At 47.2% G+C, this 22,038-nt stretch overlaps 1 protein-coding gene across 1 annotated transcript in view; it reads left to right on the forward strand.

Moving 5' to 3' along the window:
* Positions 1-22,038, forward strand: part of LOC144769361 (cystine/glutamate transporter-like) — a 368,176-nt gene that overhangs the window by 279,641 nt on the left and 66,497 nt on the right. The window contains exons 10-11 of the mRNA XM_078653416.1: positions 5,077-5,226; positions 15,613-15,790. Coding sequence (XP_078509542.1) covers positions 5,077-5,226; positions 15,613-15,790 — 328 coding nt within the window. The remainder of the gene's footprint in view (positions 1-5,076; positions 5,227-15,612; positions 15,791-22,038) is intronic.

Here is a 22,038-nt window from a genome sequence, read left to right on the forward strand (position 1 = left end):
GAACCAAGCCAAGCATGGTGCAGATAAGTGAAATAAATGCTTGCCAAAATCGTATGCAATGTTTTACAGTTGAATGCAGGTTCAAATGCAGTTGGTAGAATTACAGGTAAGTCCATATGTTGAAATTACTTTTCCATTACTTTGTACCTTACTTTTTAGATTACTTTTTGTGATACTTTTCTAATCAGTGTGAGTAAGTCTTGGGTTTGGAAGTCAGGGCAGGTCCTTCAGGTTCTTGAGGCTGCTGGCTGAAGGACACACCGGGATTTCGCTGGAGCAGGTTCAGGATGGGGACAGGCCAGTAGGGCTATGGCCAAGTCAGTGGGCGTCCTCCTCTTATTAGTTTCAGCACTGCTTCTTCAGTCCTTCTTCTTCTATTCTTCGAATCTGTTCTTGTCTGAGGAGGCAATGTTCAAGGTTGGCCTGAAATACTAGATTTAGGGGTGTTACAGGTAATTAAGGTTGGGACCATTGGGTTATCCCTTATTACGCCACCCTCCATTGGGAGGGGGGCATATGCCTCTCTCTGGTTGACTGGGTCCCCCCCATCTGCAGATTGGCAGGGACTGAAAAGTGTGCTTCACCTTGCCTCCTCCACCTGAGGGCTGGGGTTGTCAAGGGTGGGCACACCTCCCTTGGTTTTCCCACTGATTCTCCCTCCCAAATTTGAGGTCAAAACTGGTGGGGGCTAGTTGCTGGAAGCAGCAAAGGGCTGGTGTAGCTCACAAAGGTGTCAAGCCTTCGAAGCTTCCTTTTCGTGGACCCTGCCCATCCTGTGGGAGGGAGCTTGGCACCTCGTCCCAGGATGTACATAGTTTCAGACCCCCGGGCACAGCAGGCTCTTGACCCAGGGGTCCAGAAACATGTTTAATCGTGGCCGCTGGCGAGCAGCCACTCAGCCAGGACACTAGAGTTAGGTCGTTTTATCAGGGGGCATCTCTAAGATGTCCTCTGAGTGCATTTTTCATAAACTCCCACACTGGCATCAGTGTGCGTTTAATGTGCTGAGAAGTTTGATACCGAACTTCGCGAGAAAGCCATTATGGTGCTGTGTAGTTCGTAAGGACAAACTCCCAGCACCATATACTCTTAATTGCATTACTGCAATTACAATGTTGAAGAATTGGCTTAGACACTGTAGTGGTACAGGGCTCATGCACCTGTACCTTCACCACTGGTATAGTGCATCCCACTTGAGGTGTGGCTGATCTATGCCAGGGCAGTGGATTGTAGACTTGGCACACAGGGATCTGTGCCCTGTCGACTCTTCACTGTGTCCTGCACCAAAACATGCAGCCTACAAAGGCAGTATGTGTTTCTAATGGTACAGGGCCTTTAAGGGTGGCAGAATAAGTTCTGCAGCCCTTAGAGGCTTTTCCTGGTCAGAGTGCTTCTGGTACCTATGGTAGCGTTTACAAGGGATTGCCCTGTGGCCAAAGATGCCAATTTGGTGTTGTCTCAATGCAGTTTTAGGGAAAGAACCATAGCTTATATGCAGTGGCGGCTGGTCCATTAGGGGCGCTGGGGCAGCGCCCCTCTATGCATCCTCGACAACAAAAAGAAACTGTTCACTGCAGTTCGGGCATGTAAACAGACGAATTGACATCGTTGACAATTTGTCTGTTTACATTTCCAGCCTGTTCTTCACTCAGGTGAAGTGCGCATGTCACAGCGCACGCAGGCAGGCGAGAGCAGGAGTCCGGTAGATGGGCTGCGCATGTACGAGCAGGGCGCTCTTAAACTTCCGCTCCCCACTCCATTCAGAATACATTAGGTATGCTGCGCATGCCTAGTGTAGAGCAGGCGTCGGAAGATAGGGTCCTGCTCGGGCGGTGACGAGTTTTACACACAGTCGCCCCATGTCCTATCAAATACCAGTGATACAAACGAGTAGCAGCCCCCAGTCTTCTGATTTGGCAATGTATTTCCTGTTGAGCGGCAGTTTGACCAAGAGCACAAAAGAGCGGGCGAAGTTAGTTTTCAGCCTGGCCCCTTCTCCCTCTGTGCCTGCGATCCCGATAACTTTATTTGGCACACACAGCGTTTTTTCGCCAGCGCTGGTGAGCCCCTTGCTTGTTGTATTTGGGGTCATGCGGAGGATGTTCAGCAGCACCCGCGGCATTGCCCTCTGGTTTACAGAGAGGGCCCGGGCCGGCAACCAGGACTTCATTCTGCAGAGAAGAAAGGGGCATGGCAAGGGCAGACAGAGGCAGCGGGCTGACAGGTAAGATGAAGAGATTCCGAACCGCCTTGATGTAACCTAGGCTCAAACAAATATTGTTATAAAAAAATATGCACTCCGTGTACAATCTGTGCAGTGAATGCATGAATGCAGCTCTGTAAATGCATGACAGCCACGAGCCATAGAATTACTGAGAGCTGTGTTTCGGCGTACATTGCGTACCACAAAGTAAATAGACTTGTCAATTCTGCCTCTGCTGTTCGACCACCCGCTGTTTTTTTAAAAGAGTATACCGCAGTGTGCACATTTATACATACACACGCATACATATTTCAAAACCTCTCTCCCAACATATTCATGCTTATGTAAACACAACTCCTTTCTGTAGTTCAGCCCACTGATGAAATAAGGCCCCGATAATTATTCTTTTCGAGTTACCCAGCGCCTGCCTCAGAACCATGTCGGGGTATAACACAAAGCATGCTGCACAATTTGTGGAGGAAAAGAAGGCCTCTCTATTTAAAACCCCAAATACGTGTGAAAACACCCTTTGACTTTAATGATGCTATTGTTCAAACCACTCAAAATGAGTGCACATTCGAAACATTTTGAAGCAGGGCTTCTATATGTGCATTTTTTCAAGTTCTCCTCATCCATTACACCCCCGCTTCATGAACACGCATGCATACTCTGCACAGCGACGATTCTGTACCCCAGCACTGCAGTTTTTGTCATCTTTACATTGGCATTGTTCATAATGTAGCACCAGCTGTTTGAGCTTTTCCCGGGTCCTTCAGCCTGTGCACTTATTACCATGGTAAGAAGGTTTTGAGGGCCGCGTTGGGCCGTTGCTCCTGCGATGTGGGGGAAAAAAAAGAAATGTAGTAAGAAAAATCTAATAATAAAAGTGCTTAAAGGCCTCCGCAGCCGGACCGGTACGTCACTAAATAGACTAGCAGAGCTTTTAACAGAGCAGAGTTATCCGTTTGTATAGATGCATATGTGAGAGAGTCTGTCTGAGAGTTTGTGTGTATCAATGTGTGTCTGAACGTGGCTTTTGTGTGTGTGCGGTGAATTTTTCCTGTGACAGTATATTTATGTGTGCGTTAGGGTGTATGTATGTTTTAGCGTTTGTAATTGGATGTGTCTTTGTATGGGGCTGTGAGTCTGTGTATTAATCTACTTGTTTCTGTTTCCATTATGTACTGGGGTATTTTTCAAAAGCCTTGCATGCTTCACCTCTTGTGGTTTTAATGTCAACTGATTTACGAGTTCCTGCCTGCAAAAGCTGGAGTGGACAGTGAATGCACTGTTGCTTACAGGGGATGAAATTCAGTCCAGTGTGTGGCTACCAATTGACACAAAACACTATGAAAGGATAATCTACACATACGGACCAACATCACCTTAATCTTCCAAGGGATTGATGACTACCTCAATCTTAAATCGCGTCCCCTACACATTCTAGCACCCTTATGCCCAGAAATGCTGCATTTTGATGTTGCCAGTTAGGTTCACGCTTTATAAAATACAAACACAATCTTTATGCAAATTCATTATTGGTTTACGTTGACCACCTGCTGGGTGTTATCTATACACATCTTCCAAGAGCGAATGGCTGAGAGTTCTGAACAGCAATAGCAGAGTGTGTTGTCCTTTCCCTGTGTTTGCATGAGGGTGACACTCAAGAAATGTGGCATCCGACCATGAAAGATCATACAAAGACCATGCACGGACCATTGCATTCAAAATGTAAGCAATTAAAAGTGCTTTCCTGAGTTATTAACTTTTCTACTTGACATGGCTGCTTTCGTTACTCTCGGAGGCTGAACAGCTCCTATGGAGCAGGGTCAAGACTGAATAGCATATGTAGTAGAATTAGAGGGCATGGGATGACCACAATACCACTTAAAGAAATTATTGCCACCGCTAATTGTATAATAATCTCCTTTTCTGCATTTGTTACAACCTGAAGAAGTGCACATGATTTTTGGACAGAGAGTGGTTGCGTAGAACCCAACCTCCTTTTCTGCTTTTCACAACCTCAGGGTTTAAGGTGAGGGCACTGACACTATTTTATTTTTACAAAGTAGTTAAGGGCTATGACTATATATGTGCTCTTTCACAATTGCTTTATTACTTTCTTGCTTTCTCAAATTTGCTTGAAAATGCACTATTTTCCCACTCATTTTAAAAAAAATTCTCAGGGGAGAATCCCCCCCCCCCGAACACCTTATGCCAGTCGGACACTCTCCCTACGCTCACTCGCCACACTGCACTGAGCCAGAACTTTTACGCCCTACCACTTTCTAATGCCACCAGCCGCCACTGCTTATATGTCCACAAAAGCTAAAGGAATACGAAGCCTTCAATTCATATGTGTGCTCCATAAACTTCTAATATTGTGCCCTGCTTGATATATGTCTACAGTCAATGGAAATTTTGATTGCTTTGTAGTGTCAACACATTCCCCATGTTTGTGCCTGCTTAACCCGTTTACCGCTGCCACGATTTTGCTGTAGTGCGGCACTTCCGCAAAATGGGCGGGGCCGCTTCGGCCATTGGCCGAGGCAGCACTGGGGAGGTAGTGCTGCTGTCAGCAAATGGCCGACGGCAGCACGGAAGGGGTTAAAGCATGCATTCGTGTTTGATGCAAAGTCAATCTGGCTATCTTATTGGATCAAGCTTTGTGTGCGTGATCCACCCCAGTAATGCTTTGCCGCCTTAACACAAGGAGATCCAAAGCCTGGTGCTGTGAAAAGGCCCCGTTTCCAGCAATAAAATTGCGCAACTTGCTTTTCCTTGTGTCATTAGTAAATTTGGCCCTTGGGTTACTGCTTAGTATTTTTGACTATGTCCACCTACTTTAATCATGTTCATCTTGTGCTTTCCAGCTACCTGTGATATTTTTGATGGTATCGATTGGAGATCTCTATGGGCTGTTGAATTTCTTTAGCTTCTGTCGCTGGCTTTTCATTGGACTAGCAACCCTAGGTCTGGTCATCCATCGATTCAAGTATCCGGATCTACCTAGGCCATTTAAGGTAATGGGAAATGCTCCTTATGCCTTTAATTAATATAATTGTTGCACTCTACTCTGTTTTAGTGAGTTTTATGAATTCTTTCTTATGGTTTTAAAAATAAGCACCATAGTTTTAGTCAATGAATATCTTAATTCTATCTTTGATAGTGAACTAAAATCACAAATATTTCACTTATATATTTGTGCACCAGGCCAGCCTTAAGGAATGACGTTCTCCAAGTTCTTTGTGTTCTAATATTGAATGTTATTAATCATGCTACAGTTAAGTAAAACCTTACATCCTAAAACTGTGAGCATAAAAGCAAGAGAAGGATAAAAAGAATAGACCAAAGAAATGTGACTAGTCAAAGGGAAACTTTAAAAAAATGCTAATCAGTTAATAATAACTATTGGTCCAGCTTGTTGGACATTCAAGTGGTGACCGCCATTGCCATTGTGACATTGCGAGGATTAAAGAGTCAATACTGAAAAAGTACAAGCACGCCATGGGTGGAAAGGCCAGCAGGGATTCTTAGTTCCAAAGTGCACTCAAGAAACATCAGGATGCGTGATAACTGTGTCACTGGTTATTTGATAATGGCGCAATGCTACACAATTAAAGTGCCAGATGCTCGAAAAGTGCAACAAATAATGCGTTAAAGAAAACAGCTATGGGTCTTGGTTGGGTCATAACGTGCATTCAGGTGTAGTCTAAATGTCTAAAAGTGTACTCGATTCTGGCGAAACATTGAACTTTGTTTTAAACCTGTCCACTAAGGCTCCCTTTTTGTTCAGGTTTTCAGAGTTCAGAAGCTGAACTGCGCTTATGAGCTTTGCATGTATGTTCCACAATGTCGGTTTATTCCACAGAAAAGGTTTATCCATGTGGTCAAAGGCTTTTGAAAGGTTGATAATGCTCGTGTAAACCACCTGCTTTTTTCGAGTGTATTTCTCGATGAGGATGGAGAGAGCCACAAGATTATCAGTTTTGTATGCCTTGGGGTGTTGGCCTGCTTGGTTTTGTGGGATAAATTCTTGTAACAGGATGGCGTTAAAGATTCTTAAATCGATGACAAATAGTGCAATCATTCGTTAACTATCTGGTTTGAGGTGGGGCTTTTTAAGGTCTCGCCTATGCAGCGCGCATGCGCTGCATAGGAAAAAGACCTTTAGAAATCGCTTTGTCTTTCCAGCCAAAAACGTGCACGCATTGCATTGCTTTCAATGGCAATGTGTGGACGTTTGGCGATTCCCTTGCAGGAGCTAGCTTTGGCACCATATGTTTGTAATTAAATTGCAAGCGCATAGTGCCCAAGGCTCGCTCCCGAAAGGGAATCACTGTGTGTTCTCTCGCCCTCCCCCTACCCCTCCCACTTGTTAGGCCAGAGTACTGTTCCACTTTCGTGGCCGCGGGGCCACGTTTGTGTTTCAGTGCTTGTTTGTAAATGGGATGAGGAATGAACCCACGCCAAGACTCAGGTATGTTGTTTTTCTAGAGACAGAAGTTAAACAATTGGCAGAGTTGTTTGTTCCACTGTCCAGGATCGTACATGTAAATCAATGCTGGTAGTCCATTTGGGCCCAGAGCCCCATTTCCTCTGATTTTCTTTACTTAGGACATTATATTGTCTGTTGGTCCTTTATCGGGAAATTATGTTGCTGTGGACCAGCTAGCTACTACCCTTTCCTGTTCTCTTGCTATCACTGTGTACACCATTTATTTTCATCATTCTTTGTGAAAAGCTTTGGGAATCTTTACTTTTTTTTTTTTCTCAAACAGATTTTATTGAAGATTGTTTACAAGGTGCAGGCCTCTGTACCCCAGAGGTAGCCGCAGGACATTAGAACCACATCAAATAAAACACAATCTCGTTTTCAGCTGAGAAAAGAAATCAGCCATTACATAATACAAGGATAAACATTGCCCCTCCCAACCCACCCACTCCCCAAACCCCCCTCTCCCCAACCCCTCCCCCTCCCAACCTCCCCGTCACATGGTCATCCTCCCAGTCCCTGATTCTGTACCCAATCCCTGAACACTATGTATATACATGCCGGTCGTGTCTCATCCCACATCCACCAGCGGGTCCCGATCCACAGGGGGTTCTAGCCAGAGGCCTCTGAAATCGGCCCACCTCTTCCAAATTTTGTAGTGTTTCCGTGGACAGCCTCTGGCCACGAAAATCGGTTCTTCTAGCCCCATGCAAAAATCAAGCCCCCTCTTCCATGCTGCAACCGCAGGCGCTCGTATGTCTTTCCAGGCTCTCGCCACATCCCTCTTGGCCAGGGTAAGGCCCAACAAAAGCAGGTGCCTCTTGTACACATTCCCACCCACCCCTTCAAAGACATGCAGAAGCCCCAACCTTGGTGAACGAGGGAGTTCCCACCCCAACACTTCCAACAGGCAGTCCACACCCCTTTCCAAAATCTAGACAGGGCCGGACAGCTCCAGACCGTATGCAGGAACGTCCCAACTTCCTGGCCACAGCGCAAACAGTCCGGGGACGCTATTAGGCACGCCCTCCATAAGCGATGCCTGGTAAAATACGCCCTATGGAGGTACTTGAATTGTATTAGTTGAAGGCGTACGGAAATGGCTGCCCCCCTATGCCCCGCCAGCGCTTCCCTCCAATCCTCTTCATTTAAGGCTCCCACATCCAACTCCCAGGACTCCTGCAGTGTCTGTAGTGATGTGACTAAGGTTCGGTATCTACTGGATATCTTTTTGGGACCTATGTCTCCCATAAATACCTTGGCCTCTATGGGGCTAAACTCGGGAAGTGATTCCAACCCCTCTAAGCACGGGGAGAGGGCATGGCGAAATTGAAGGTAGCGAAAGAACTGGGTGCGGGGCATAGCAAACTCCTGGCTCAACTCCTGAAAGGACTTAAGGGTCACCCCGGATACAACATCCCCCAACGTGGAAATCCCAATGTTGTCCCACCCCCCGAAGCCTTGTAACGCAGCCAGATCCGGGAACCTACCATTGTGCCAAAGCGGGGTCTCTGCCGTCGGCTTGTTCCACCATCCCATGAGCCGCAGGGCCTGCCTCCAAATCTGAAAGACGAGCTGCGTGCCGGGTGGCAGCATCTTCCGCGGCCGCGCCGCGTAGAGTATGGTGTGGAGTGAATCGGTCCCCATTAGGTGGCGCTCCAGAGCATATGCCGGGTCTCTCCTATCCCCATACCACCAATCGTTTAGTACGAGTAGGTGGGATGCTTGATAATAGGATAAGATATCGTATGTCGCCAATCCGCCACAGTAGGAGGAGAGGAAACACGTACGCACTGCAACACGTATGGCGCCCCCGGCCCAGAGAAATTGTCCTAGTACCGCGTTGACCTGTCTGAACCACGGGGGGGATCGGGTGGGGATGATTTTGTAGCTGGTATAGCAGCCTGGGGAGGGCAACCATTTTAAATATCGCCGACCTGCCGAAGATAGTTAAGGGCATGCAGGACCAGAGCTTAATGTCTGCCTTAGCCCGCTCCCACACTGGCACTACATTCCGCTCCCAGGATAGTGCTGGAACCTCAGATAGGAAGACGCCCAGATATTTTATGCCACCCGTTGCCGCTTGCAGCGCCGATGCCCATGCCCCTGCCCGGTTATGTCCTCCCAGTACCCAAAGAGTAGATTTGCGCTGATTCATATACAATCCTGATGTCTCACCGAAAATCTGCATGATCTCCATGATGCGTGGGCCTGACCTGTCGATATCTGTTAGAAAAAATAAGACATCGTCCGCATAAAGCGCGATTCTGTCGGACAGGCCTTTCCCCCACTCAAAACCATATAGTTGCGTGTCCATGCGCACCCACATGGCCAGCGGCTCCATGGCCAAAGCGAATAAATAGGGTGAGAGGGGGCAGCCCTGACGAGTGCCCCATCGAATGCTAAAGCCAGAGGAGATAACGCCTGCCACCCTGACCGAGGCCGTCAGGTCTGTATACAGCAGCTGGATATATGACAGAAAGCGGGGCCCAGATTTAGTCGCGGAAGGAGGGCAAAGAGGTAGACCCAACTCAGGGAATCGAATGCCCTGTCCATATCCGCCAGAAGCAGGGCCGCAGGCACCCCTGTGTTCCTGACCGCTGCCACCGCCACATGCGCTCTTCGAATGTTATGCCTGGTTGCCCTCTGGGGCACAAAGCCGGCCTGATCTGGGTGGACTAGATTAGTCACGTAGGGCAGAAGTCGATTGGCCAAGGCCTTGGCTAGAATTTTCGCTTCCACATTTAATAAGGAAATCGGGCGATATGAGGCATACTGCTCTGGGGGCCGGCCAGGTTTATGAAAGACAACCACTTCTGCATGTCTCCAGTCGGGTGGAAGGCAGCCCCATCCCCTGGCTTCCTCAACCGCCACTCTATAATGTGCCCCCAGTTGGAGGTGATATTTCTTGTAGAATTCGCTGGGGAACCCATTGGGCCCGGCGCTTTGCCCGTGTTGAGTTCACTCAGTGCTGTGCCCAGCTCCTCTTCGGTGAGAGGGAGCTCCAAGCGGTCCCTAACCTCATCAGTTACTGCGTGCGGCGGCATGTCAACTTATCAACCACGTCGGCCGTGAGACATTCGTGCGGGGCATAAAGATCAGCATAATAGGAGGCAAACCCCTCTGCCAATGCCATTGGATCTGTAACCGGGGACCCCTCCGTGTCCAATATCCCAGACAGGACCTTGACCTGAAATGCACCTTGACAGAGCCGGTGAAGCATCGTCCCGGATTTGTCCCCCAATTGGTAGACCCGGCTGCGTGTAGCAAGCCATATCTGTTTAGCTTCGTCCATCGGCATGGACGCGTAGGACTGCTGCGCCAGGAGAAGCTGCCCTGCTGCTTGTGTCCCCCCTTCTATGGAAGGGGGGCTCCAGGGTAGTATGGCCCTGGAGCTCCAATGGCGCAATATCGGCCTCCGCTCGAACCAGGTCCGCTCTACGCTTCCTTCGCGCTGCCGCGCACCATGCTATGTCCACCCCCCTGAGCATCGGCTTCATTGACTCCCAGACTGTGCTTACCTCAGCTACTGACCCTACGTTGTCTATCAAAAAGTTGGCGATAGCCTCACCCATATGCTTCTGATAATCTGGTTGCTGCAGATGCCATGTGGTGAGGCGCCATCGGAATGGCCTCCGCTCCCTAACTAAACCTATGTCTACAGTAATAGGAGAGTGGTCCAAGAGTCCCCGTGGCAGGATATCTGCTGCTTCTACCCTATGTTGCACAGCACCCGGGACAAAGAGGTAAACCAGTCTAGAGAAGGATTTGTGAATCGCGGATATGTATGTGTACCCCCTCGTTGTGCCGTGTAGATGCCGCCACGTGTCCACCCAGTTCAGACCTCGCGCCATGAAGTATAGTGGGGGGACCTAATACTCCACCACTCCCAGGACGGTACCTATCCCTTTGACTATCCATGACATCATTCCAATCCCCACCGACAACTTGTAGAGCGTCCGGTAGGTCGGCCCAAAAGCCAAGCAACTTTTCAACCAGGGACCACTGCAGGGGGGGCATAGACACTTCCTAACACTAGTTGTTCCCCTCCAACACTACCCGTGATGATGAGATATCGCCCTTGTACATCAACCCACTGAGTGGAGTGGACATATGGGACCCTGCGATGTATAAGTATAGCCACCCCCCTCGAGCCTCTCGTGAAGCCAGCATGAAACACTTGATGAAAGCCATATCGCTGTAAGCATGGTGTTTTTGTGCCTAATAGATGAGTCTCCTGGAGTAGAAGCACATCTGCCCCCGCTCTCTTCGCCTGCCGCAGTACAGCCCCCTTTTGATCTTATCCAGAATTCCGCGGATGTTCCAACTGAGGACTCTAAGGGAATCCCTTGACCCCCCAGCTCTATGCTCAGACCCCGCCATCATGGGACATCAAAAGTGAACTTCCAGCCAGTGGACCCGACATGCACACTCCATTCAACAATCCAGACTCCCAGATGACCATGCGACCCCTCCCCCCCGAACTCGTCCCCAGCCCCGAACTCCAAACAACCCCCCCATTCCTCAGAAACGTTGAAGTACCTGTCGCGGCGCAGTATGTAACCGACCCCTAACGGGAGGCAAGAAGCCATCTACCCCAATGGATCCCCATCAACTCTCCCCCTACCCACAATTACCCACAACCCTCCTGCCCCTTGGTGTGGTGCCCACCCTAAACTTCTCCACCCCGCTCCCTCGTGCCCACTAGTTCCGTATGTGATATGAGGATTAACTCCAACAGAGCCACCTACCCCCACCACAATACTAGCATATGAAAATCCATAGAATACATGTCCAGGAATACACAGCTGACTGTGCAGAGTCGCAGTCTGGTACATTCCCCAAAGTCAGTCAGGTGCTGCCTCAGGATCCATCGATTTGGCTATCCGGAGCTCCTTTCCCCCTTTCCGACGCACTCTCAGATTTTGTTCGCTGCCTGGACCTGGACCTCCAGTTATTCTTTCGCCTAGTCACTTGAGAGACCTGTGACTGCTGCCCACCCTGAGAAGAGTCCGTCTCTAACCCGGGGGATGTGTGCACTCTGACCGGCACTGTCTCGTCTGTCCACTGAACACTTCCTCCGGGGTATTAAAGAAGTGAGTGCGCGACTGGAACACCACCCGCAGCCGGGCCGGATACAGCAAGGCGTATGGGAGTTTCAGTTCACGCAGGTGGGCCTTGGCCGTCGTGTATGACTGCCGCTGCTGCTGCACCATGCGGGTATAGTCCGGAAAGATCATAATGCGATGGTTCTCAAAGAGCAGCAACTCCTTTTCTCTGGCGATTTTCAGGATAGTGTCCCGGTCATGGTAATTGAGGAGTTTAGCAATCACTGGTCGGGCCGTGCACCCTTTGGTAGTTTCTGTATGAGGGCCCGGTGTGCCCGCTCGATCACAAAGCAGCGGGAAAGCAACCCCACGGGGAGCCAACCCTCCAGCCACTCCGTCAGGAAGCCTTCCATTTTGCCCTTCTCACTTCCCTCGGGCAGGCCCACAAGGGGTAGGTTGTTCGGCCTGGTGCGACCTTCTGCATCCTCCACGCAGAAAGCTAAACCCTTCTGGACCTACTCCATGGTTGCCACCTTGCGCTTCAGGGCCCCAATGTCATCTTCCACTCCGGAGAGGCGCGTCTCAGCTTCTGTGATGCGGGACACTGCGTTCCTCAAGTCTTGGCGCAGTAGTGTCACATCCGACCCCACGGCCCCTATTTTCGCATCTAGCATATCTCGGGATTGCGTTATCTGGCCCAGCATCTTGACGACCGCCGGTCGCCCCCGCACCGCCACTGGGGCCTGTGAATTTATCTATGGGGCCTTGCTTGGGGGGCGCCCCCCACCACCTCCCCGCGTCATGACCACTAGCCACCAGCAATGAGCTCCCCAGAGACTAGCTGTTGTTACCTTCGTGCACCAGCCACCTCTGTCACCAAGGTCCATGCTTGCTTCCCGTGACTGTCTGGGGGCGCCTGCCCTACGGCGTGTATCTCTCAATCCCGGGAGTCCGGTCTGTGGCTCCGGGACCGCAGTGTTGGCCCTCAGGCAAGTGACCCGCTCGATGTGCCTCTTCGCCGTGGCCCGAATCAACCGCCGATGCGACCCAATGCGCCACCTATGGGGATCGTGATAGGGCTCTCGCTGCCGTTCTTTAAGGCAGTGGACCCCAATTTGCACTGTCCCGGCCTGTACACGCCAACTGAGGAGGTCCAAGGGTTGCCCACGATGCAAGACCCTCAGCTCCACTCAGACCATAGGCTGCTGATCTCCAGACGTCCCCTTATGAGGCCCAGGTGCGCCCCCTACTGCCGATACGGCCCGGTCCGACCGCCGCCAGGGCTGCTGCCAGCTCCCATCAGGTATGCACTTAGATCTGGCCCCAAACACACCGCTCTGTGAGCGGTCCTGCTACCCCTTCACCGTGCGTGTCGCTGCTGTCATTGGCGGCGCAGGGGGGAGGGAGGGCCTCGGGCCGGCGTCCAAATTCGTCTCCGGGAATACTCCAAAATGTAGGCCCCGGCGTCGCCAGCCCTTTCAGGCCGCACCGCACCTCTGGCCCAATCGCCAGTATTTAGGCGCCGTCACTGGATGAGGCAGGGGACCGAGCGGTGCCGCTGGGCAGCAGCGCCTGTCCCACCAGCCTAGGGACTGGCGCTCGCCTTGTCCCCTCCGTCGTCGCCGGAGCCACGTAACTCGAGGTCCCGGCTTCTCTCTGCTGGTTAGGCCTCACTGGACGGGTGCTTGGTCTATGGCCCCCGGGTGCGCTAGTAGGGCCCAAAGTTTATGAGGGTCTCGGTGCCAGTATCCGATGCCGGAATCTCCTGTCTGGGGCACTCGGGAGCATCGGGAAGCAGGATAAATCATCGGACCAATGGCTGGCGGGACGGAGCATCCTTAGGCTGCGTCCGCCATGATGGCTCGCTAAGACACGCCCCCGGAATAGTCGGAATCTTTACTTTTTGCTTATAAATGTCAATGACAGATGAACATTATTATCATGAAATGGATCAGTTAACATTCATGTCCCCATAAAAAAAAGAAATGTATTACATTACCACAAAAATTGAATTATAGATACAAACCATGTAGCAATAGATGTTCTAGTTCCGAAATTGAAACTAGACAAAGGGGCAATCAATGAGAAGCCAATAAAAGCCCTTGAATGTTTAGCTTACAAGGTAGAAGTGCAAGTAGATGCTGTATGTTAATTATAGGCCTAAGTGAGGGATCTGACAACTAGATTATTTAGACCCAAAGATTCCCTGCATACCTATGCTTCCTTTTTCATGAGCACACTCACTGGTGCAATTATGCTGCCAATGCAGATTTAAACCCAACATAAATTAGGGGTTCTCATCAGGACACATAAATTCAGGACACTACAATGGTTAAGAAACAGTGAAAAAAGACAATTAGTGACTATTCTTATGTGGGTAAAATAATCTAGCAACAACACCCTTCTTCTGCTAACTTACATGAGTTTTAGTTTCTTAATTTTATCCTGCTCAAATACTCTTCTTTGATTAAAGTAAAGTATCTACTTGCAGTCCTAGGTTGTAAGCCAAGGATTGAAGGACTTTTATTGGCTTCTCATTGCTAACCCATGACCCAGAGACTGGTGTGTCATTGTGGTGCCGGGTACCTATTTAGGATGGGTTGACACCCACTAGATTACCATACCTGGGAACGCCATGCTGGTTAGTGGAGGACTGCCATCTTAGGGTGGGTAGTGAATGTGTCATCACATGGCTGCCATTTTTAACTGTCAGTTGTCTAGTTTTTTTTCAGTACCTAAAACATGTAGGGTTGCTCGTCTGTATTTAAGCCCCCCTGCACTGTAGTCATTCTATGGGAAAGCAACAAGACCACTGCATGCTTGTCAAAGGCAAGTCTGTTTGCACCATCAGCACTGAGTTTAGTGGTCAGTATGGGAAATTGCTACTGATTCTACAGGAAGACATCCTGTGGCCAACAAGTACCCTGTCCTCTAAACTCATTGGACTTCGTCCAAGTGCTGCCACTCTGCTTCATACAGTAAATGGTTTATCACATGTGCAACCCCAGTGTCATAAGGAGAGCTCTGCACTTCCCTCCAGTGCAAATTCTCAGAAGCAGATGACCGTGCAGTCTTTCACCTTAATTAATACACTCTTCCTGTGAAACATATTGGGAATCCTCAGGGGTTAGGTTGATATCATGTGGTTGATATCATGGGAGTGGGATTTTTTATTCATCACAGAGACATGATTATGTAAAGGATCAGGCCCCAATCTTTCAATAGCTGTTCCTATTATTCCTAAATAGCATCGGGCCCCATACATCAGAAACCGTCCAGGACTCTGGGGTCATTGACCCAGCTACTGACAATTGTGCCTACGTTTGCCATTTTTACAAAGGAAGACGCTCCGTTCGGGTAGTAGCGGCCAAATTATGGAATAATCTCCCTTTTTCCCCTAGACAAGAACGTGATCTCCTCCGCTTTAGGCGAAGCTTAAAAACCTGGCTTTTTCAACAGTAGAGTAGAGGAGTTGGCTATGGCTAGCTGTTCTGTCATTTGCTCTGTTCTGGGGTCAAGATAGCGCCGGGACACTCCCCGGAGTAGCTGTGCGCTTAACAAATACCCTATAATGTTAACATTAAATTATGTTACTAAGATTACATCACACATAAGGTCATACATACACATGCATGTGGCTTAATTAAGCGAAAAAAGGGGGAAATCAAAATTACGCTGCTTCAATAGCAACAGATGTTAAATGTATGCATAGCAAATACAAATATTTTGTAACAAAATTCCAAAACACTACTTTGAATGTTCTTATATTTTTATTTCTAACCTACAATGTTGGTACTTCTTATTTGACCAATTATCACTTTGAAGGTTTATCTTTTACCCTTTCTCCCTTTTCTTCCACTATGCAGGTTCCTATCTTTATTCCAGTTGTCTTTACTGTGACGTGTCTCTTCATAGTTGGAATGTCCCTGTACTCGGACCCTTTTAACACAGGCATGGGTTGCGCCATAACCCTCAGTGGGATACCTCTGTACTACCTGATGGTTAAAAATCCCAGAGTCCCAGAAAAATGTATGGCAGCATTCAGTAAGTGAGGGCTTATCACCTTTATTCTTTTAAATGTGAGGATCTCTGAATAATATAGAATGGGCACATTCATAGGAAAAGTAACTCTGTACTTTTGATGTGAGTGCACTCTGACAAAAATCTACTCTGACTTACTATGTTAACTTTTTATTGACATATTCAGCTTATCAATGATGGATTGATTGTGGATTTATATGAAACCTGTTTTTGAGTCGTCTGTCACCATAGTGTTGTTCTACAACCTGCAAGGCATGGTGAATTTAAGGTATTTGCACTGCCATCATTTTAAGCTGGCTGGGAACCCTGTAGAGGGTGAAGAAGTTATCCAACACTAATTACTAGGTTTACAAAGCATAAAGATGATCAGAGTAAGAAAGGGTTACTTTGAAAAGGTGCCTACATGCCCGATGGGCTGCTCCAGTGTTACTGTGGGAAGGAGAGAGCTTCACACTTGAAGAAGGACTAGAACATGAAGCGACCTTCAGCTTTAACTGGTCCTTTGATGCAAGAGTACTAATCATGTCAATGCCTCAAACTGATACTTATCCTCTACTTGTAAGCAACCAGATAAAAGGGCAAAAAATCCTGCTCAAAATAGATTTTCCAAATTAAATTGATTGATGCATAACAGATGTTTTAAAGGAAACTTTTGTACAAGATCCCAAACATTAATTCCCTATAATACTTCTTCTCAAGAACTCTACCATGTGTGTACATTTCCCAATGTAAGCCCATAACACCTCACTGACTTTCCAAAATAGATCCTGAAATATAATACCTGACTTCTTTTGCATATTGTAAGAAATTGGGTTGTGGTTGACTGGGTGTGAGCCCTGGTCAAGCATCAACCACAGTCCTTGTCAGGGTAAGGCATAGGCAACCCCAAATTTACTTGTGCTCACCCCCTAGGTAGCTTGGCACAGAGCAGTCAGGCTTAACTCAGAGACACCGTGTAAAGTATTTGTGCAATGCTTCAAACAGTAAAACAGTGAATACACAACACCAAGGGAGCCCACAACAGATTTAGACTAATAGGGTACATTTCAATAAACTATACAAGACCAAAATGACAAAGCTCCAATCAGTAGAACCAGAGGTATTGAAAGTTTAAGTTTTTAGAGAAATGAATGTCAAAAAGCACAATGTGCAAACTGTGAATATCTGGTCCGGCCGGAGACAGAGTCACAGGATCAGGCTGACTACAATGGAGCGCAGCCAGCTACAGGGACACAGTTAGGCACGCTGAACAAAGTACCCTAAATCCTGGTTGTGGAGCTTTACGAGGATCTGCTTCGATTATGCGCTGCACAGCCAAGGTGATGCATCGCCTCTGAGATGCAACGTGGCTGCAGTGTGAGACCCTCTTGCATTGTTATCAAGGATCCTGTCAACGGGTCCTGCAATGTGAAGATGGCCTATGGGATGAGACATGCAGTCAGGGTGATGTGTTGGCCCTGAGCACTACTATGCGAAATCCGTTGTCTAGCCTGCAGTCATGGGAAGTTTTGCCCGCAGTCCATTCTATGCAGCAGCAATAGTGCATCGGTTCTTCTTGGGGATGCGCTGCTCAGCAGATGAGATGCGTCAGATCTGCCAGTAAGCACCTTTGGCCTACTTTCAAGGGTCCAGGCTGGGGCTAGCACCACTTGGTAGGGTAGACTCACAGATTGCAGAGAGCAGGTGTAAGGTTTATGGAAGCCTGCTATGTCCTTGAGGTTTCAGATCTAGAGAAGGCCAACTAGCCCTTGAATTCACTCTGAGTTCTAGGTCCCAGGGACGTGGGTCCAGTCCGTCTCACTCAAACAAGAGGACAGCAGGCTAGCTCTGCAAAGCAGGAGTCCAGCAGAGTGAAGTCCAGAAGAATGGCAGTCCAACAGTTCCAGAAGTGGGCTGAAGAGCTGGTGTCTCCCGTCCCCATTTTATACCCAATTGCCCTCGTTCTAGAAGGCTGGAGAAGCTTTTAGACAGTGTCTCTGCAGTGCATAGATGCCCTGCCTTTCCTCTCCTGGCTCCAGACTAACTACAAGTGGTTTTCAGCCCTTTGTTTGGAGACCGGACATAACCTATTCAGGTGCAACAAATGCTGGGTCCAGCTTCTCCGGCTCATCCAGTCAATGACAGCCCATCCAATAATATTGGTCCTGACAAATGCCCCTGACCCCGAGAGGGTGCAGGGTGGATGAAACATGTAGTCCATTTTGTATGATGCATAGTTTTCCCTACATGATGGGAGGGACACATCGAACATCCCATATCACATCTACTTCCCTTTTTAACCTTAATCTTATCAAAATTTACCATGGAAGCACTTTTTCTAAATAAGAGGTCATTTTAAGTCACAATCCCATATCTGGATCTCAAATGATCTCTTGACCAGAGAGATTACCTCCAGGTGGGGGGGATAGGAGGGGGGAAGTAAGACCCAATGATGAACTATAAGTACGTCAATAGCAAAGCATATACCATTGATGGAAAATAGCTGTTGAGGGTTGCACAGAATTATTTCTATTGAGCTCCTTCCAGTTAAAACTTTTTTTTTTGTCCTCATACTGCCAACACTCTTATTCGGATTCCTCCTGTCTCCCTCTCCTCAACATATGCCAACCCTCGGAGGGGACAAAGAGAGAGCAGAGCTTTCCGGCAACGATATTACTGTTTCCGTTTCCTACTCCTGTTCACTTTGGGGGCTCTGGGATGTAACTAAGGAGACCAGGACCAACAGTAAGATTGGCTTAATCATAAGATTCTCTTGCCTTCTCCCACTAATCTATTAAAGCAGACCAGATCTGAACTTTGCTTCTTTGATCACACGCCATGCCAGATTCGCTGGTGCAAATAATATTCTTTAAACAGTCTGCAAATGTTTGCGGAAATTATGACTTCCATTTTCTACATATCTCTCATCTTGCTAAGATGATCACAAAAAACGTATACTTTGTACAAAGTGCATTCAATTTATAGTCATTCGTAAGACCAAACAATATCAAATTGGCACTTACTTCACTTGGTAACCCCAACACTTCTTCCAAAAAATTACATACTCCCAGGCAGCAGAGTTTGATATCCTGACATTCGATAAACATATGCTTGTCATCTGCTGCAGAATATTTACATCTTGGACAGTTATACACGTTGCCTGTAACTTTCGATAACTTTTGTGGAGACCAGTATACCCTTTAGGCGGTATATAGGTGATTCCTTTTGAGAGGTGCTGGTTTTACCACATCCTGTAAGATAGTAAACAAGTCAGACCAGAATTTGTTAATGTCTTCACTATCATATTCTTCTCCCCAAAGATACATGATTTCACTCTCCCGATTGTCCTCCGCATCCACTAAGGCCTAATACCAGAAGGAAATTTCTTTTTTCCACTTGTCCATTCTGGTTACTTGATCCATGTTTGGATTTTCCTCCTCCTGGGGCCAGCTCTGTGATGCCGACCAAGAGGATATCTAATAGTATTTAAACCTCGTCAAAGTTCCTCTTGTGAGATTGTTAAGCACATCCCAGCTGACTAAATTGGATTCCTTTTTCCGATCTCCCCATTTATTTAGTCCTCCTATTCTCAACGGCTGTCTAAGTTGATCCTTCAAACACTCCAGAGTGCCTGGGGAGTCCCAAATTGGGGCTTGTGCTGCGTAATATGGTATCTTCATTTTCTTCCTGATGTAGACGCAAGTCTCTAAGGCAGCTCTTAAAATGTTTAGCCTTACTTTCTTATAACACTTTGGATCACCAAATTTGTAAAGAAATGGGTATGGCCTTGCACCACATATTTTAACATTGCCTCAAATAATAATCCTAATGGTGAGCTATCGGGCTTGCTTGCTAGCATTCAATTTTTTTTAAATGAAAGGCATGTCAGTAGGTTAGTAAGTCGGGTAGTTCCAGTCCGCCCTCTGTGAGCCCTTTGCTAAGTTTTTTCCAGGCTATCCTTGGCCCTTCGTCGCCCAAATAAAGCTTCCTATTTTACCTTGTATCTTCGCTATGTCTGCCTTTCTGAAGGAAAGTGGGATAGAATTGTATAGGAAAGTAACTTTTGGTAAAATAATCATTTTCACGAGATTAACCCTCCCATAGATGTGTAGGGAGAGGTTTGCCCATCACTACAATAAACTTGTTATCTCCTTACTTATTCTCTTCCAATTAACTAAAGGGATATCCTCCAATTTCTGAGTGAGCTGTAACCCTTGGTATCTCATTTGGTTTTGGACCCCCAGGCTTCTCACCTCCTGATTCCATTCCATAGTTTCAAATTTTTCCCTATTTACTTTATACCCTGAAACCTCACCAAATCTCTCTGCCTTCTCTATGAGCCTTGGAATTGCTTCTTGAGGGTTTGTCAGATATAAAAGCAAATCATCTGCATATAGTGCTATTTTGATTTCTAACCCACCCGTCCTGAAACGCAAAATTGAGGTGTCTTCCAGCTGGCAAACAGCTCATTATATAGGTTAAACAGGAATGGGGAAATAGGCCACCCCTGCCTTGTGCCCTTTGTAATACCGAACCAGTCCGTAAGTTCCCCATTTACTAGCACTTTTGCTTTAGGGTTAAGGTATCGGTTTTTCACAGTTTTTACTAAATTATTTGGGAAGCCGAAACTTTTTTAGGGTCTCCACACGTATACCCAATTTACCTGATCAAATGCTTTGGCAGCATCTATTGCCACTACAGTCAATGGGTCATTTCTTACTTCAGCCCCCATTACCTGAAAGGCTAGTTCATTTAGCTGCCTCCCTGGTATGAAGCCCCTCTGATCAGGATGGCCTACCCCTGTTATTACCTTTGAAACCTGTGAAGCGACTATTCCTGAAAAGATCTTATAATCTGTATTTAATAAGGATATGGGCCTATAAGACTCAATCTTCTGGGGGTCTTTGTTTGGTTTTAGAATCAGCATAATTGTGGCTTCTTCCCATGAGCTAGGTGGATATTCCCCGTCTATATAGATTTTATTAAACAAGATTTTTAAGATTGGCACCACCTTGTCCAGGATAGTTAAGTACAGCTGCGGCTTTTCCTCTTGCCATTTTTATACATTGTGCCAGTATTTCCTCCTCAGTAATGTCTTGTACCAAGGATATCTTTTGTTCCTCAGTCAGTTGGTGTAATGCTATCTTTCTTAACCACTTCTGAATATCTTCTTGTTCAGGCTTTAAGTCCTCTCTATACAGATCACACATGAAACTTCGAGCATCTTCACGGATCTCTTGATCTTCTTGTATCATTACTCCTGACCCTCTTTTTATTAAATTCTTAATCGTGTTCTTTGCCCTGTCTGACTTAGCCTTCCATGCAAACAAGGAGCTGCACTTCTCCCCATATTCAAAATGTTAGAGCTTGCTTACTTTCCACCTTTCTAGAAGCTTCTTATCTATCTTTGCCTGGAACTCAGCCTGCAGACTCTCTAGCTCTTTCACTAATCTTGTAACTGTACTTAAGCTCTCCATTTATACAATCTGTAATTCTTTCTTTTTCCTTGATATCATTTATTTTCCTTGCCTCCTCTTGCTTCTGAGCTTTCCTTTTTCACGCTGTTATAGCCTTCATTATCCCCCTTACGTAGGCCTTGACTGGCTCCCATATTATCTGGTCATTGGCTGTTCCCGAATTGTATTTAAAATACTCAGCCATCTTCTCCCCTAAATCTCTAATCACTTCTTCATTTAATAACATTGCCTTATCTACTGTCCACCTCCTCTCTGTCTCTTTTTGCTGCAATATCAAATTCATAAGCACTGCTGAATGGTCTGACAGTATGGCGGGAATATGGTTTATCCTCTCGACCTCTGTTAGCAATTCTTGATCTATAAGGAAATAGTCAATTTGTGAATGATGCCTGTATTTCCTGCGATAGAACGTGAAATCTCTAGTTCTCTAGTTTCCCCGTTCATAATTCGCCGATATTGTCCAATTTAAACTCCCTCATCATATTTTTCAAGCTAGAAAATGTGTTAGGGGGGCTAGTATACTTTGCTTTCGAGGTACAATCTAATTCCTTATTTAAAACCAAGTTGAAATCACCCCCATTATAATAGGAGCTGTTGTATCAAGCATATTAGTTTCTAGATTAGAGAGTGCTCCCAGGTTGTCTTCATTTGGTCCATAATATACTACGCAGACCAAGGACCTATAATGCATCGTTAGCCCCTTCGTTGTGGGGGAAGGGGGCTGTGTGCAGCGCCGCGGTGCTCACGCCTGTTTCAATAGAACGTTCAGCACAGCGGGGGAATTATCCCCGCGTG

This window comes from Lissotriton helveticus, chromosome 1_1 (assembly GCF_964261635.1).
Source record: "Lissotriton helveticus chromosome 1_1, aLisHel1.1, whole genome shotgun sequence".
NCBI classification, from domain to species: domain Eukaryota; kingdom Metazoa; phylum Chordata; class Amphibia; order Caudata; family Salamandridae; genus Lissotriton; species Lissotriton helveticus.